The 18,549-nt window shown below is 39.7% G+C and overlaps 1 protein-coding gene and 1 non-coding gene across 2 annotated transcripts in view; one reads left to right on the top strand and one right to left on the bottom strand.

The window, feature by feature from the left end:
• Window positions 1-904: 904 nt before the first annotated feature.
• LOC105702246 (follistatin-related protein 5) overlaps window positions 905-18,549 on the top strand; it is a gene marked incomplete at its 5' end in the record, with an annotated part of 49,361 nt that continues 31,716 nt past the window's right edge. The window contains 2 exons of the mRNA XM_012429660.2: window positions 905-1,031; window positions 4,819-5,040. Of these exons, the coding sequence (XP_012285083.1) occupies window positions 905-1,031; window positions 4,819-5,040 (349 nt within the window). The remainder of the gene's footprint in view (window positions 1,032-4,818; window positions 5,041-18,549) is intronic.
• Trnay-gua lies at window positions 11,718-11,813 on the bottom strand. Its single transcript has 2 exons — window positions 11,777-11,813; window positions 11,718-11,753 (listed from the first exon to the last, which is right to left on the bottom strand). It is a non-coding gene; the product is annotated as a tRNA-Tyr (tRNA).

The following is an 18,549-nucleotide window of genomic DNA, read 5'->3' on the forward strand; positions in this document are numbered from 1 at the left end:
CTCATAACGAGAAATGAAAAATATGTTCTCAATTAAAAAAAAATTATGGGGTGAGCCATCCCTCACAAGGGTGAGCGTTCGGGGGTAGTTGCCCTAGCCAATATTATTTTTTCAGGAAAATCCAAAGACACGTCGTATTTCCTTTGTGTTCATACACAACATATATTTTTTCAGATTTTTAGACTTGAATTTCACAATTTTTTGCATAAACGTAATCATATTTAGAGGTGGCTCACCCCTTAATTTTTTTGAGAAAATTATATTTTTCATTTCTCGTTATGAGAAAGCTTTTCTAGGTGTATTGGTTAAAAGATATTATGTTCTTGTGGGTGCAACTGCCAAATTGCCCCTTGACATGCTTTACTTTGGATGGTGGTTTCATCCCCTTAAAGTGTTTAATGGCAGATGAAAAAAAAATACGTGTCGCTTAGTTTTTAGTCAACTGTGACATTAGTTTTTAGTCGACTGACACATAAATTCGACTTGGTATGAAACCTAAAGTTACATAAAAATGATATAAGTTAGAAATTGCGATCACCCGCAGTACTTCTTCGTTCGTGCTAAACTGATTTATACATTTAATACAGAGATATGCAATTTTAAATATTTCACATCGCTTAGGTTGCTTGAAATAAAACATTTATTTCACAACGGTCTCAGCAAGTCTAAATTCGACTTGGTATGAAACCTAAAGTTACATAAAAATGATATAAGTTAGAAATTGCGATCACCCGCAGTACTTCTTCGTTCGTGCTAAATCCCGGCTTTACTTTGCAATGTGATTTGATTTTAATAAGTGATAAGTTATATGCACTTTCCCCGGGATCGTGAGCGTCTAAAAAGTACACGAGTGCATCCAAGATTCCCTTCGTTAATATCTGATCATCGATCGTTTCTGTTCCAGCACTCGAGACGCCATCGAGACTTCACGACCGCCTCTACGGACACGACGACGGCCATCTTGGAAAATTCTCAAGATTTCTTCGCGTCTCCAACATCAATAAAAAGCAACGAAGAGCCGCCCAATCGAAGTGAGTGATTCCACGTGTCCCTTTAAAATGCGGGAAAAACTTAGCCTGTAATTGTGCAACCTTCAATTCCAGAAATTCTTACCTAACGATTGTTACTTCTCTTCTGAATCTTCTCTGAATATGCGAGAATATTGTAATCTGAGCACGGCGCACACGATAAAGGTGATTACGAAAGCGGCGAAGATTTGCAATCCAATGGAGACTTTCATTGATTGAAGGAATTTCATTAAGAATTAATTTAAGCGAGGTTGTACGCGACAAGGACGACGTAGAGCACGAAGCCGAGAATGAACACGACGGAAATGATGTGCAGAAAAACGCACATGACCACGTGATAAACCGATGACAGTTGAGAAAAAATTCTCATCGCTCGGAAGTGTCTTGTTTCCCTAACGAAAACCTAGGATTTCTTTTTCAAAATCTCTTAAGCCCGGTTTCTACGAGACTACCTTCACAAAGTTTAAAAGGACGATTAAATGTATTATTTCAATAAGCGAAATACGAGATGAGGCATGCAACGAAAACGAAAAAAATTTCGTCGAAAACAGATAAAGAACAGGGAAATAATTAATAATTAAATGAAACGTAACTGTTTAGAACCTATGCCGCAGAAGTAAAATGTTAGTGCACTTTCTTTTTTACAAGCAACCGTATAATTTATTCAAATAAATTGAATAACACCGGTTTTTTGCACGTAAAGTATTTATGTAAGACGGTGGAAAATGAATGCTGCGATGGCAATTCCTATCCCTAATTGTCAAACCGTCATACGGCCGGGGGTAATTAGGCAAAAGGGTGTCTAGCCCGATTTATTTAGGGCGCCAGGTGCGCGCGCGCATATGTATATTTCTGTTTCTTTTAATTTTTTTCAACGAACAAGACAATATCATTAGTTTGTCGCGTTTCTGTTCTCTAGAGCAAGGGCCAGGCCGTGATTACAAATGCCTAAAACTTACAAGGTCCTACTTGAAGAAGAAGCCTTACTTGAAGAAGAAGCTAGAGACTCTTTTCAGGAATCGACTTATCGATGTCTTACCTCGACTCGAAACGATATCGAAGAAAAATTTAGTTTCTACGTAAATTTGAAGGGTACACGTGCCAAAAGAAACCGAACCGTATGTTTCTGTTTCTTTTCATTTTTTTTCAACGAAAAAGACAATATCATTAGCTTGTCGCGTTTCTGTTCTCTAGAGCAAGGGCCAGGCCGTGATTACTAATGACTAAAACTTACATGGTCCTCTTATTTGAAGAAGAAGCTAGAGACTCTTTTCAAGAATTGGCTTTTCGATGTCCTACCTTGACTCGAAACGATATCGGAGAAGAATTTCGTTTCTACATAAATTTGAAGGGTGCACGTGCCAAAAGAAACCGAACCGTATATTTCTGTTTCTTTTCATTTTTTTCAACGAAAAAGACAATATCATCAGCTTGTCGCGTTTCTGTTCACTAAAGTAAGGGCCAGGCCGTGATTGCAAATGCCTAAAACTTACATGGTCCTTTTATTTGAAGAAGAAGCTAGAGTCTCTTTTCGGGAATCGACTTTTCGATGTCCTACCTTGACTCGAAATGATATCGGAGAAAAATTTAGCTTCTACGTAAATTTAAAGGGTTCACGTGCAAAAAGAAACGGAACCGTATACTTCTGTTTCTTTTCATTTTTTTTTCAACGAAAAAGACAAAATCATTAGTTTGTCGCGTTTCTGTTCTCTAAAGCAAGGGCCAGGTTGTGATTGCAAATGCCTAAAACTTACATGGTCTTTTTATTTGAAGAAGAAGCTAGAGACTCTTTCCGGGAATCGGCTTTTCGATGTCCTACCTTGACTCGAAACGATATCGGAGAAGAATTTCGTTTCTACATAAATTTGAAGGGTGCACGTGCCAAAAGAAGCCGATGCGAATAAAATCTTCCTCCCTGCAGGACGGAAGCCGAAAGATGGTCCATGGGCAGACGGGCGAGAGACGAGAGGAGACATCCGGTAGTCGACAGAGGATCACGAATTCAATATCTGACTCGTTGAGATTAGCATAGAGATCGACTCGATTCGGACAAGCTCGGCGGCACGCCTTTGCTCCAGAATCCACCTTCATCTCGTACTTCGCTCATAAACTCTACCAATCAAATTCCCATGTATCGAGAAAAGTGGATACCAGATCAGGCCCCGATTTTTGAAGATTCTCCAAGCGAGGATCAAAATAAGATATCTCGCTGGGAGTATCCTTTTCCTAGACAGAAATCTGCGATCGCTCGGTGGAATCTTTGCTGCAGCTCTAGTTCTGGAATATTGAGGGCAGCGTTACCTTTATTTTATCGATACCATATCGGAAGCATGCGAAGTGGTATTTTATTAATATAAAATATTCCATTGGAAGAGAACGGAAGAGAATGGAAGAAGTTATCCGTTCACCTGAGGCCACTTCGTTTAACAATGTCCCCGGAAAATCGTCACGGAATTTACATCTTCGCAATTTCAATATCATATTTTGTATTAATAAGCAGGCATTAGTTGTCGAAAATCCTTGGAGCTAATATGAAATTAAAATATATCGCGGTGAGTTTCGTCTTTGTAGATAGAAATCTTTAACGGTTTGGTTGAATTTCGCTACAACTCTAGTTCTGGAATACTGCGAGTAGTGTTACCTTTATTTTATCGATACCATATCGAAAGCATGCGAAGTGGTATTTTATTAATATAAAATATTCCATTGGAAGAGAACGGAAGAGAATGGAAGAAGTTATCCGTTCACCTGGGGCCACTTCGTTTAACAATATCCCCGGAAAATCGTCACGGAATTTACATCTTCGCAATTTCAATATCATATTTTGTATTAATAAGCAGGCATTAGTTGTCGAAAATCCTGCGAGCTGATATGAAGATAAAATATATCGCGGTGAGTTTCGTCTTTGTAGATAGAAATCTCTAACGATTTGGTTGAATTTCGCTACAACTCTAGTTCTATAATACTGCGAGTAATGTTACCTTTATTTTATCGATACCATATCGAAAGCATGCGAAGTGGTATTTTATTAATATAAAATATTCCATTGGAAGAGAACGGAAGAGAATGGAAGAAGTTATCCGTTCACCTGGGGCCACTTCGTTTAACAATATCCCCGGAAAATCGTCACGGAATTTACATCTTCGCAATTTCAATATCATATTTTGTATTAATAAGCAGGCATTAGTTGTCGAAAATCCTTGGAGCTAATATGAAATTAAAATATATTGCGGTGAGTTTCGTCCTTGCAGACAGAAATCTTTAACGGTTTGCTTGAATTTCGCTACAACTCCAGTTCTGGAATCTAAAAAGCGGCGTAATCTTTATTTTATCGATACCACGACGTCACGAGCACGCGGAGTGGTATTTTATTAGCATAAAATATTCCGTTGGAATAGAAGCACGGCAGAAAGGAAGAAGTTACGCGTCCACCCGGAGCCACTTCGCCTAACAACGTTCTCGAGAGATCCCCAGGAAATTGCGGAGTTACATCCTCGCAATTCAAATGTCATATTTTTATCAACGACAGGTTCGATAACGATCGCGTCCGCGTTCGTCACCGTCTGCGGCGATTTTTAAAATGCATTGCATCCAGGTCGCAGCTTCTGATTTTCCGTGAGATTGGTCCTCGACCGTTGTCGCGGTTGATACGGCTGGTGCGACGGTTCCGGCAAAGGGGGTCGAAAAATCCCCGGTGTAAATCAGATTTTCAGCAACAAGTGGATCGGCCTCGATCGGCCCGCTACACCGAGACTTTGTTTATAAAAATGCATGCCCATTTGCATTTCAGATCCCTGCTTGGAGAAGTACTGTGGGGCGGGCAGGGAGTGTCAGGTGTCGCCGGACGGTGGAGTAGCCCTTTGCGTCTGTGCCAGAAGATGTGCTCGCAGACACAGACCCGTTTGCGGCAGCGACGGCAAAGTCTACGCCAACCATTGCGAGCTGCACAGATCGGCCTGCAATTCGGGCTCACCTCTCACGGCTAGCAGACTTATGCGGTGCTTGCATCGAGGTAAGTTCTACGACGGAGCAATTGAATGACGGACCATCCCCGAGATGGACCACTTACGTAATGTAAGATGATTTGAAAGGCGCTGAGAAATTTACGACGTAGATGAATTCAAACTTATCTACACCCTTTTTGGTTGAAACGTCATTTTGAATACTCAAGAGGTAACATTAGCTGGCGCGACCCGTTATCGACATTTATATTCATGTTGTATGGATTATGGAATAACGTGATAATCGGGATATTTCATTAGAAGCATTTTTTTCATTTAGCTTGAGGCATCAAATTATTCGGTGCACCAGGTTTGGAGAAAAGTTTTATAAATACTTTGACGTTTTATATATATAGAATGACCTTCTTATTCTTACCTATCACCTTAATATGATATGAAAGGCGCTGAGAAATTTATGACGTAGATGAATTCAAATTCATCTACACCCTTTTTTATGGAAACGTCATTTTGAATACTCAAGAGGTAACATTAGCTGGCGCGACCCGTTATCGACATTTATATTTATGTTGTATGGATTATGGAATAACGTGATAATCGGGATATTTCATTAGAAACATTTTTTTCATTTAGCTTGAGGTATCAAATTATTCGATGCACCCAGTTTGAAATTACCCGAAATTACCCAATATTCTTCAAAATAATAATCAAACTTCGTAATCGGTGCATATCCCATTGGTCGAATTTATCGCCGGAATAAACCAATTGTTTATAATCGCACGTAACGCGAATATCGCAATGATTTTAATTTATCCGCATTTCAAGGTAGATAATTATTATCATCGATGTAAAATTGTAAATATTACAATATACAGAATTATACATACACTCGGCGATATTATATATTTATTCGGACAGAGTTGCGCATACCGCGTAAATTAATAACAATACTGCAAAATGTATATTATTCAATACAAGATTCTATAGGCTCTATGATGTCACATGTGAAATCCGGCGAACACGTGGATATTATACAAATATTGTAAAAATGGTATTCCAAAGTAAACGTTTTGCAAATATTTCAAATGTCTGGTGAATATTTAGTAAATGCCCGATACTCGTTAAATACATAGTAAATATAAGAGAAATTTTGTACTACCAGGGAGTGACCGCAACTTTCAACATTCCGTTCGTCAGCGATTTTAAAAAACGCCGTCTCTCGGACGCGGGGAAAATCTTTGTAATCGCGGTCAATGGGTCGCGGAAAATGTCCGCGCGGGCTGTTCTAAACGTCGCAATTTGTCGGAGAAAACGGTCTCGGTGTCCTCTTCCGATCGGCTTGTATGAGCACTTCCGGTGGCGGAACGCATTTCCGGTGTCGGCCGATTACCCGCCGAGTCGTGGAACGCACTCCTGGCGACACGTGGTCCCGATAAAACGTGACCCTTGATAAAGCGCCACCGCAGCTCTGCCGATAAAACCGATCGAGCGTGCTCCGCGCGGAACGGCCGCGTCCGGGAGTCGCGCGGAATCCCCGGAAAACATGAGAAATCCACGGACGTTTCGGATGTTACGATCGGCCCGGAAAAGACGAACGCACAGATCGCTTCCGGTTTGACCGAACATTTATCCAACTGTTCGACGGACTTTTACGCCGAGTCTTTAGCGAATCGACAGAGTTGACCGATTTTAGGACTTCGGTATTCTCTGTGGAATTTATCGTTTTCATTTTACTCCGGCACAGTTTTCCCTTTTCTTAGGTATTTATTCCCGGCGATCCTGTGAATTTTCCAATTGTTATCGGATGGTATAGTCGATGTATTAGTTATATCATAGCTTTTTTTTTCCTTGTTTCATTTTTTCTTTATGTTCATTTTACTCCGGCACAGTTTTCCCTTTTCTTAGGTATTTATTCCCAGCGATCCTGTGAATTTTGCAATTGTATCGGATGGTATAGTCGATGTATTAGTTATATTATAGCTTTTTTTTCCTTATTTCATTTTTTCTTTATGTTCATTTTACTCCGGCACAGTTTTCCCTTTTCTTAGGTATTTATTCCCGGCGATCCTGAGAATTTTCCAATTGTTATCGGATGGTGTAGTCGATGTACTAGTTATATCATAGCTTTTTTTTTCCTTGTTTCATTTTTTCCTTGTTTTCATTTTACTCCGGCACAGTTTTCCATTTTCTTAAGTATTTATTCCCGGCGATCCTGTGAATTTTCCAATTGTTATCGGATGGTATAGTCGATGTATTAGTTATATCATAGCTTTTTTTTCCTTATTTCATTTTTTTATTGTTTTCATTTTACTCCGGCAAGTTTTCCCTTTTCTTAGGTATTTATTCCCGACGATCCTGTGAATTTTCCAATTGTTATCGGAAGGTGTAGTCAATGTATTAGTTATATCATAGCTTTTTTTCCTTATTTCAGGTTCGACCCTTATTGTTAGTCACGGACTTATCTCTTCCTCTACGAAGATTTTTAATTTAATACTGACGATACAGGGTTTATTTTTGTCTAGTAGCAATACGGATAGTCGATCTCATGGAGAATGCCCAAAAATCGCTTATTAGGACTAATCCATAATCTAATAATTATAACGCTAATTTCTAATTTGGAATACTCTCTGCAGCGATCTGGGTGTTCCATTCTTCCTTAGTTCAAGTTCCGTTTAATTCCCTCGTGTCTCTCCATGTTGGTCTAAGTCATATATTTTTTGTTTCGAAATTACATTGTATTAATTTCGTTTGAAATAATATGGCGTGAAATAACTGATACTCATTTTTTTTTTTAATTTTGACTTAGACTACTTTCATAATTATGGGCACATATAGCGTCATTGATTCCGTCACGTACTCATCCTCATAACTTAAACTAATTTCTAAACGGTAACTCTCGCGCTTCGCTCTCTTATCTACCACCGCGGGCCTTTGGCCCTTGATTCGTTTCTTTCGGTTTAACATGTGATCGATGCCAAGAAAGATTCTACTAAATACAAAGAGAAATTTAGAAATATCTGAAACATGATTTCTCTTGATGAAATATTATGAATTGCGTGGAGATAAATCGCGATAGTTCGTACATCCACTGTGTATTTAAAAAATATTATTGCTTTGCATTAATGATAACGCAATTTTAACATAAGTAACAATTTGGTCATCGACCATTCACAGATGTTATCCGGTCCGAATATATTAGAGATAACTCCATCGGTATTATCAAGGAATTCCTGGGTTTTATTTTACGCTCTACTTTTATCCGGTATAAAAACAAAATTTATATTAATACATAGCAATCTAATCGAAAACCGCGTTATCGTATTCCTGGCGGTAAAATGTTATCTAACGTCTATTTAAGGTTTACTCGAAAGTGTCAGAAAAGATTCGCGCTCGCGATATATCTCGCTGTTTTCCGAGCGGCGTCGTCGAACGGCAAACTTCGTTTCCCCGCCACAAATCGCGAGGATTTTGAAAATCCAGAAAACAATAAAATTCCGAGGTTCTCCGGGGTGTTGCGCGCTCAAGCGAGAAGACAAACGCGCGCGCCGATAGTTCAGTCGCAACCGATTTCCCCTCGGATTTGTTTATCCAAGTCTGACTGGAAATTCGGTCGGATGATGGAAAAACACGTCTCCGTAGATTCTATAAAAGGGAATAATCATTTCTCCTCCATCGAATTATAAATGGATTCTACTCGTACCGTAGATAATAATCTATCGCGCGCTTCTAGAAGTAAGAACACAACTATGCACAATGTTGGAAAAACTCGTGCCTTATAGTTACATTGACTAAATGGGGAAGTAAACCTTACTATGTTTTTTTTTCCTATGTTATGTCGGTTACTTAATTGTGGTTTTCGTACATGTAGATTATTATGTACTGGTATCGCATATAACAATCTACCGCGTGCTTCTAGAAGTTAGAACACAACTATGCACAATGTTGGAAAAACTCGTGCCTTATAGTTACACTGACTAAATAGGGAAGTAAACCTTACTATGTTTTTTTTCCTATGTTATGTCGGTTACTTGATTGTGGTTTTCGTACATGCAGATTATTATGTACTGGTATCGTACATAACAATCTACCACGCGCTACTAGAAGATAGGATACAACTATGCACAACGTTGGAACAACTTGGTTTTTTTGTTACATTGACTAAATGGGGAAGTATATCTTACTATGCCCTTTTTACTATGTTATGCCGGTTACTTAATTGTGGTTTTCGTACATGTAGATTATTATGTACTGGTATCGCATATAACAATCTACCGCGTGCTTTTAGAAGTTATAACACAACTATGCACAATGTTGGAACAACTCGTTCCTTATAGTCACATTGACTAAATAGGGAAGTAAACCTTCCTATGTTCTCTTTCCTATGTTACATTGGTTATTGCAACCTCCTCCCAAGATTGTCCGGTATGTTGCCTTGCAATATAGCTACGATTACCACGATTGTGGCTTTCGTACATATAGATTATTATGTACTGGTATCGTACATAACAATCTACCGCGTGCTTCTAGAAGTTAGAACACAACTATGCACAATGTTGGAACAAGTCGTGCCTTATAGTTACATTGACTAAACGGGGAATTAGATCTTCCTATGCCCTTTCTCCTGTGTTACACTGGTTATTGCAACCTCCTCCCAAGATTGTCCCGAATGTTGCCTTGCAATAGAGTTACGACTACCATGATTGTGGTTTTTGTACATGTAGACTATTACGTACTGGTATCGTACATAACAATCTTAGTTACATTGTAACATATAGACATACATTGTAACAACTTAGTTACATTATAACAATCTTAGTAACATCAAGTTACATTGACTAAATGGGGAAGTAATCCTTCCTATGTCCTTTTTCTTATGTTACATGGTTATTGCAACCTCCTCCCAAGGTTATCCCGCATGTTGCCTCGCAATAGGGTTACGATTACCACGATTATGGTTTCCCTGCCTCCTCCTTTATCTACCTTGTATTTCAAGGAGACCAGCTGCGAATCCGTTTGAAGCAGACTTAGCAATGAAGCGGTCAATCGGCGCATTTCCGGCGCAAAAGCGAGAGCACGATCGCGGGACGATATCAAAGAGCGACCACCACGTCCGAGCGATCGGTCGGTCGAGGGACACGGCTTAAAGTTGGAAACCACGATCGATCAGCGATGTCCAGCGGAGCAGGAATTCTCAACGGCGTCCGACGCCATAAAGCCACCGACGTCGAGCCATTCGACGCCGTAAGACCTCGGTGGCGTTCACGGGGAAAACTCCTCGAGCCGAGGGAACCGCGGAGGGAACCGCCAAGGGAACCGTCGTGGCGGGCGAAAAGTGGAAAGTGGAAATCCACCGTCGGCCCCGAAAAGAGGGACGGAAACCACCGAGGGAAATATTCCCGACGCTAGGCCCCGCGGCTCCCACGGATTCGCCAAAGGTGCCGGATCGAGCGGAAAGTGCCAAGTGCTCCGGAAAGGAAGAATCCCTCGAGCCGGATTTCGAGCGACCCGAGGCTCACGATAATCCGACCGCTGCACTCGCTGCACTCTTCTACTCTCCGGCTTCCACGTGGAGGCGACTCTCATTTATTATAGAAGATTCGATGGTGACCCGATTCTTATTGCGGCATTCTGGGTACCTCTTTATCTGGAGACGCGGTAGCGTCTCGCGCCTAGTATTAAGGTGAAGTGAGACACGTCGAGGAACTTGATCGACGTCGATAAAGAAGATTTTTCTAAATGCCTACGTTGCGGACGTTGGTTTTTATAATGACAGCTGAATCGAATTATATTGGATATTGTACCAAATGGCATACTCCACCTGTCGTTTTCGTACATTAATTATAAAGAAATCGAAGGAAAACTCCAGAAATTCTCTGGATTCGTGTTTTCTGGGGCCCTAATTGACTGCAGAGGAACCCCCTGCGCCATCTGTGATTTCCAGGTCAATTAAATTTTCACTCCGAGACCTCGTATTCCCTTCGTTTTGGCATAGAAGCGCATAAAACACTTTGTTTGCCTTTATTCCGTTCAAATGCGAGTTTATCGATTACCAGAGTGTTCTAAATTGTCGTCAAATTGTCCCGACCATTTCGCTTCTCATATCGCAGCCTTTGATAATTGTAGATTGATCGATATATGCGAGCTCGACGCGATTTTGATTCTGGTCTGGGCTAGGTTAAAGAATTTGTTCCAAAAATCCAAATTTTTAATGTGTCAGGACAATTCTTAGATGATCACGAGTCATGTGTCAAAGTTTCGGACAGTTTGGTCCAATTCCCTTAAAAAAAAGTGTTGCATTTGAATCGGCTGATATAAAGGGGGTTTCACTTCACCTTAAATAAACAAACGTGTGACGCTACCGAATATCCTTTTTTCGAACAAAAACGGTTTTTCAAAGGATAACTATTCCCAGCTTCGAATAAACTAATTTTATCGACAAATACGAACATATATGATTTATTTGAATCATTTTTTAACCCCGAAAAATTCGAAATTATGCAGTTTGATGCACTAGATGCAGAGATATGTACGTATAAACGTAATATCCTATTGCAATTCAAGCAAGGAAATATATTTTAATTTGTTACCATAATTTGTTAAGGGATACAACATTGTGTCGAAAGTAGTGGAGACTTATTCCCGCAAACGTATACATTTCTCATTCGATATTTATACGGTAGGGATGTGCAGAGAAAAGTACGAAAGAAAAAAGAAAAGAAAAAAAAAGAAATCCTTCGAGCCGGATTTGAACCAGCGACCTATGGATGTCTACCACGGTTAATCTTCCAACTACAGTCCACCGCTCTACCAACTGAGCTATCGAAGGCTGCTGGANACGAAAGGGTCAGGACAATTTGACGACAATTTAGAACACTCTGGTAATCGATAAACTCGCATTTGAACGGGATAAAGGCAAAAAAAGTGTTATATACCTATGGATGTCTACCACGGTTAATCTTCCAACTACAGTCCACCGCTCTACCAACTGAGCTATCGAAGGCTGCTGGATAATCCGCCTTTCCAGCTTGAGTAGGGTGGTATTTTATTAAATTGTAATTAATTGATAATTTCACAGAAAATGAAACGTAAAAGCGAATGTAATGACAACCGATACAAAAAAATACGTGTTCTTTGTGCGCTCACTTCGTCTTAAATTTCACGTTACTGCGGAATTATTCCCAACTTCCTGTATTACTTTACGCGAGTCTCAATATATTACCATAAAATTACTTCTAAAATACTGCCCTTTTTATATCTATTTCCATTTCTTCAACTTTTTATATCAACTTGGTCTTCTTTAATTATTCCCGTTGAATAGGCATTACGTTCGGTTATTATCCTTGTAGCACAAAACATTTGCCTTATATTTTCTATATATTTAACGAATATCGTACATTTTGTTAATATTTAGCAGACATTTGAAATATTTGTAAAACGTTTACTTTAGAATATTATCTCTGTAATATTTATATAATATTAGCTCCATGGGTTTTCATAATATTTTTCTACCAGATATACAAAACGTTTCGTTTGATTTTAATACAAGTATTTTTTAAATATTATCAACCGAATGCATTATAAACGGTTTTTCACAATATTTAAATGTTCATAAGTTAAAACATATAATTTCTATACATGTTTATAAATTATTGAAACTAAATATGTCATTGAGATTTTCCACAAATATATCAAATATCTTCGAATGAAATCTACAAGAAATCTTAAAAAATCTGTCGCTTGAGATATTTATCAAAGATAGCAAAGAAATATTTAGAAATTATTCTATGCTACTAGGGTGTCTATAATAAAAATGCATTTTTAATGGGATTACTTTTAATTTTGCCGCTTTCCTGAATGTCTAGAAACGCTCAATTAAACGCGGCAATCAGCGAGTACTACACGTAAACTGCGATTGCACTTATTTAATTATTTTCACTTTATACAAATGAAAAGGTTAAATTAAACACTGGCATTACACTTCGCAATTATGTATATACGATGCCGTTCACGCGTATAATATATTAATATAATAATATAATAATATATTATTCAATCGGAGCCCAGTTTATATGTCGCGCGGTTTCATTAGAACAATCAATTAATACAATAATCCGTTTCCGGCTTACAAATAGATAAAGATTCTCCAATGACAATCGGACCCACTTCCGGCATTTTTTTTTTTTTTTCCAAGTATATTAATATTTTGCCGAGGCAAGAGAGAGACCGCAAGAGGATCCTCAGTATTTCGCGAATATTTAAAAATGAGAAGCCGTCAAAGGGAAACTTGAGAACTCCGTTGAAATTCCTGTCGGGCGGCGGAAAGATTCCTGGAAAGAAAAAAAAAAGTAATCCTCCTCTTATATTGCAAAAGTAAATTCGAGACAAAAAGTGGGAAACTCGGGGGGAGGGGGAAAGTTTAAAACGATTCCCTCGAAATTCCAGTCAGGTGGAGGAAGTATTCGATTTTCTCATTCCGGAGATTTTTGGAAAAAGGAAGAGCACAGAGCACGTCGGCCGAACGCCCATCTAGGTGCTCGTGGCAAACGTCAATGCCGAGAGCCTTTTTTCAAATTCTAGTCAGGTGGAAGAGCTCCGACTCGATAAATCCAACTGTTCTCGGTGCGAGCCAAATGCTCAACCGCGATATAGCGCCTCGGCGAGCTCCTTTTTAAATCGGCATTACTTCGAACGATATAACTTTCCCGGAGAGTCGAAGGACCGGCCGAGGTAGGTGACTCGATACAAGGCGACGAAATTATTCGGAAACTTTCCTGGCAATGGCGGCGGTACCCTTTCTTCTTTCCTCTCGGCTTGTGTCGGACCTGGACTCGTTGCTACGGCCAACTTTTCCCTCCGAGAGGCGAAAAAAAAAAGGAACGAGTCCAAAGCTATTGCCGTAAATCTCGACGAGCCTGCCGGCTCCGAGTTAATTAGACACGAGCGAGCGAATTGCACTATTCCTTGCATAAATATCGGCTTAAGGTGAAGTGAAACCCCCTTCAAAGTCGATTTGAGTACATTTTTTCTTAACGCATTCGCGTCCGGCAAATGTTTTCCGTTTCAAATACCGAGTACCGGCGAAATTAATGAAATTCTGAAACTGGTTGCCGCAAACTTGTGTCGTGTATCGTCATGGACGTGATTCACGTCAGCGGCAATCGGGAATAGAATTTAAAATGACGTGAATTCACGTCAGCGGCAATCAAGAATAGAATTTAAAATGACGTGAATTCACGTCAGCGGCAAATGATTTCCGTTTCAAATACCGAGTACCGGCGAAATTAATGAAATTCTGAAACTGGTTGCCGCAAACTTGTATCGTTAAAGGACTGATTCACGCCAGCGGCAATCAGGAACAGAATTTAAAATGACGTGAATTCATGTCAGCGGTTGCGAATGTGTTAAGGCTATTGGACTAAACGGTCCGAAACTTTGAAACATGTCATCTAAGGTCATCTAAGAATTGTCCCGACACATTCAAAATTTGGATTTTTTAACAAAATTTGTTAACTCAGCCCAGACCAAAACCAAAATGGCGTCGAGCCCTCATATTTCGATCAATCTACAATTATCGAAGGCTCCGATATGAGAAACGAAAGGGTCAGGACAATTTGACGACAATTTAGAACACTCTGGTAATCGATAAACTCGCATTTGAACGGGATAAAGGCAAAAAAAGTGTTATATGCGCTTCTATGCCAAAACGATGAGAATACAAGGTCTCGGAGTGAAAATTTAATTGGCCTGGAAATCACAAATGGCGCAGGGGGTCCCTCTGCAGTCAATTAGGGCCCCAGAAAGCACGAATCCAGAGAATTTCTGGAGTTTTACTTCGGTTTCTTTATAATTAATGTACGAAAACGACAGGTGGAGTATGCCATTTGGTACAATACCCAATATAATTCGAACCAGCTGTCATTATAAAAACGAACATCGGGAACGTAGGTATTTAGAAAAATCTTCTTTATTGACGTCGATCAAGTTCTTCGACGTGTCTCACTTCACCTTAATAATGTGAGATGAATTGACAAGAATGGGCCTGACAAACAGATTCTGTACAATAATACAATAAACTCGAATTTGAACGGGATACAGGCAAGGAAAGTGTTTTATGCGCTTCTATGCCAAAACGATGAGAATACAAGATCTCGGAGTGAAAATTTAATTGGCCTGTAAATCACAGATGGCGCAGGGGGTCCCTCTGCAGTCCATTAGGGCCCCAGAAATGATGAATCCAGAGAATTTCTGGAGTTTTACTTCGGTTTCTTTATAATTAATGTACGAAAACGACAGGTGGAGTATGCCATTTCGTACAATACCCAATATAATTCGACACAGCTGTCGATCTAGAAACGAACGTAGGCAACGTAGGTATTTAGGAGAACCTTTTCAACGACGTCGATGAAATTTGTCGACATGTTTCATTTCGCCTTAATTCCGCTCGAAACGGGAAAAAGTGCAGGTTGCATCCACTTTTCCGTCGCTCGTTTCTCTCGAAAGTTGTCCAATCTTTAATCTCCCGAGTCCGAGGTTAGGACCGAACGGTATCGCACAGTTTCCCTGGAGAATTCCCTCGGATTTCGAGGATTTTCGGGCGAGCTCCGACGTAAACGGCAAAGAGGAACTTCCCGGTTGTCCCGGAAAATTCGCGCCGGCATCCAGGCGACCCCCAGCGAAGCATCGGAATCGTAAACCTCCCTCGACGGAGTGGAAGGGGTCTTTTCGAAAATTGCTCGTTCGGGGCTTCGCAGGAAAATGTCCAATTTCGTGTTTCCTGCCGCCACCCCATGACCCCTTTCCTAGCTCGGTTTCAATCGAATCCGCGAACAACGAGCCAGTTTTTCTCGCCCGATGGCGGCTGTTTGCGCGTTTTTCCTCACCGGGAAATCGTCGCCCCGCAAAACCCGGGCAAAACCCGCGGGGATGCAACTGCGGGAAATTTTCCGCCACGCCGGCTGCGTATGAAAGTTTTATGCTACTTCGATGGTACCTCGTGCACGCACGTATCCGTCGCACGTACCCGAATAAACTATACATACGTGCCATTGCATTATGGGGACCGACCCGCGCACCTGCGCATGCCTCCGCCGCGGATTTCGAGATTCCTCGGATCATCGCGATTTGCGAATTCGTGCCAATACGGGGATGATTTAATATCTCGAAACCCAGGGGCCATGTTACACCGTCAAGTAATTTCGATTTATCGGGGAATGCACCGCGGAATGTTCCGATGCCCGGACGGAGAAATTTCAACCTCAAACGGATATTGGACCATTTTTACCCAATTCTTACGCATATAAATGTATACGATAAACATAAACTCTTGAAAAAACAGATCCACTTTGTTTCCGACTATTATTAATCGCAACTAGACGTGAGAATGTAGTATAGTGCCAGTTTGCATATGCAAGGTGCAGATTAGTGATATAATGACATTTGGTCAAACCATCCAATTTATGTAATCGTGTAAATGTATACGAAAAGCACAACTCTTTAAAAAAAAAACAGATCCACTTTATTTCCGACTATTATTAATCGCAATCGAGGAATGCACTGGGGAATGTTCGATGCCCGGACGAAGAAATTTCAACCTCAAACGGAAATTGGACCATTTTTACCCCATTCTTCCCCATATAAATGTATACGAAAAACAAACTTGAAAAAACAGATTCACTTTATTTGGGACTATTATTAATCGCAATCGAGGAATGCGCCGCGGAATGTTCCGATGCCCGGACGGAGAAATTTCAACCTCAAACGGAAATTGGACCATTTTTACCAAATTCTTCCCCATATAAATGTATGCGATAAACATAAACTCTTGAAAAAACAGATCCACTTTATTTCCGACTATTATTAATCGCAATTAGACGTGAGAATGTAGTATCGTGTCAGTTTGCATACACAAGGTGCAGATTTATGATATAATGACATTTGGTCAAACCATCCAATTTACGTAATCGTAAAAATGTATACAAAAGGCACAAACTCGTCAAAAAAACAGACCCACTTTATTTCCGACTATTATTAATCGCAACTATACGTCAGAATGTGGTATAGTACCAGATTGCATATGCAAGGTGCAGATTAGTTGATATAATGACATTTAGTCAAACCATCCAATTTACATAATCATACAAATATATACGAAAAGTATGAACTCCTCAAAAAAACAGATCCATTTTATTTCCGACTATTATTAATCGCAACTAGACATGAGAATGTACCATAGTAGTACAAAATATTTATCCTATATTTTCTATATATTTAACGAATCTCGTACATTTTGTAAATATTTAGCAGATATTTGAAATATTTGCAAAACGTTTACGTTAGAATATTATCCCTATAATATTTATATAATATTACCTCCATGTGTTTTCATAATATTTTTCTACCAGATATACAAAACATTTCGTTTCATTTTATTACAAATATTATTTAATATTATCTGCCGAATACATTATAAACGTTTTAAAAATATTTAAAATCAAAATCACACGTTTTGCTCCCACAATATTCACGGTTGCAATATTTATAACTACCGACAACAAAATCTATATCGCTCATTTTATTAAGAAAAAAGATTAATATTTTATCGGCCGTCGACGTTAATTAATTCGCTAATTTGGCAAGCATTTATCTGAAGGAAGCCCTCGCCTTTATTTAGGTTGACAAAAATTGTAAATAAAATTTCGTAAAATTAGTACCCCATGTCTGAATGAACTTTCGAAGGAGACGTTATAAAGTTACATTTCTTAAGCATACGCGGCTCCAGGTCGAGCAATTGCACATAAAATTCGAACGCAAAGGGAGAAAAGAAAATTCCCCCACGATACTCGCATTCTTGTTTCACAGCCACGCGTACATATAACAAACAGTAGGCACGAAAATTGGTTCTCGAGTGTTCGTCCACATTTTCATGCGCGTATTTCCTGCCTTTGTTTCCTAGCCAGACTTTCGGAGGCCCCGAAGCCCGCCTCGCTGCCATAACTTTTCCAGAATTATGGGAGCCGATAGTTCGGAAATTGAATAGCGAATGCTCCGAAGCTGGGAGCTTCTCCGGAGGATTGAGAACCGCGTCACTCTCTAGGAAGCCTTTTTCACGTTTATTCCTTCAAATAAATCGTCGTGACCGAGACTTACTTCGCATGGCCTGCGAGTCCTCAAGGATATAGTCCTTCCAAATTAAGGTGAAGTGAGACACGTCGAGGAACTTGATCGACGTCAATAAAGAAGATTTTTCTAAATACCTACGTTCCCAATGTTCGTTTTTATAATGACAGCTGGATCGAATTATATTGGATATTGTACCAATTATGTTTGGGTATTGTTTTCGCGTTTATTCCTTCAAATAAATCGTCGTGACCGAGACTTACTTCGCATGGCCTGCGAGTCCTCAAGGATATCGTCCTTCCAAATTAAGGTGAAGTGAAACACATCGAAGAACTTGATCGACGTCGATAAAGAAGATTTTTCTAAATGCCTACGTTCCCGATGTTCGTTTTTATAATGACAGCTGGATCAAATTATATTGGGTATTGTACCAATTATGTTTGGGT

Source organism: Orussus abietinus, unplaced genomic scaffold (assembly GCF_000612105.2).
Source record: "Orussus abietinus isolate OABI.00-Male unplaced genomic scaffold, Oabi_2.0 scaffold254, whole genome shotgun sequence".
Lineage (NCBI taxonomy): Eukaryota > Metazoa > Arthropoda > Insecta > Hymenoptera > Orussidae > Orussus > Orussus abietinus.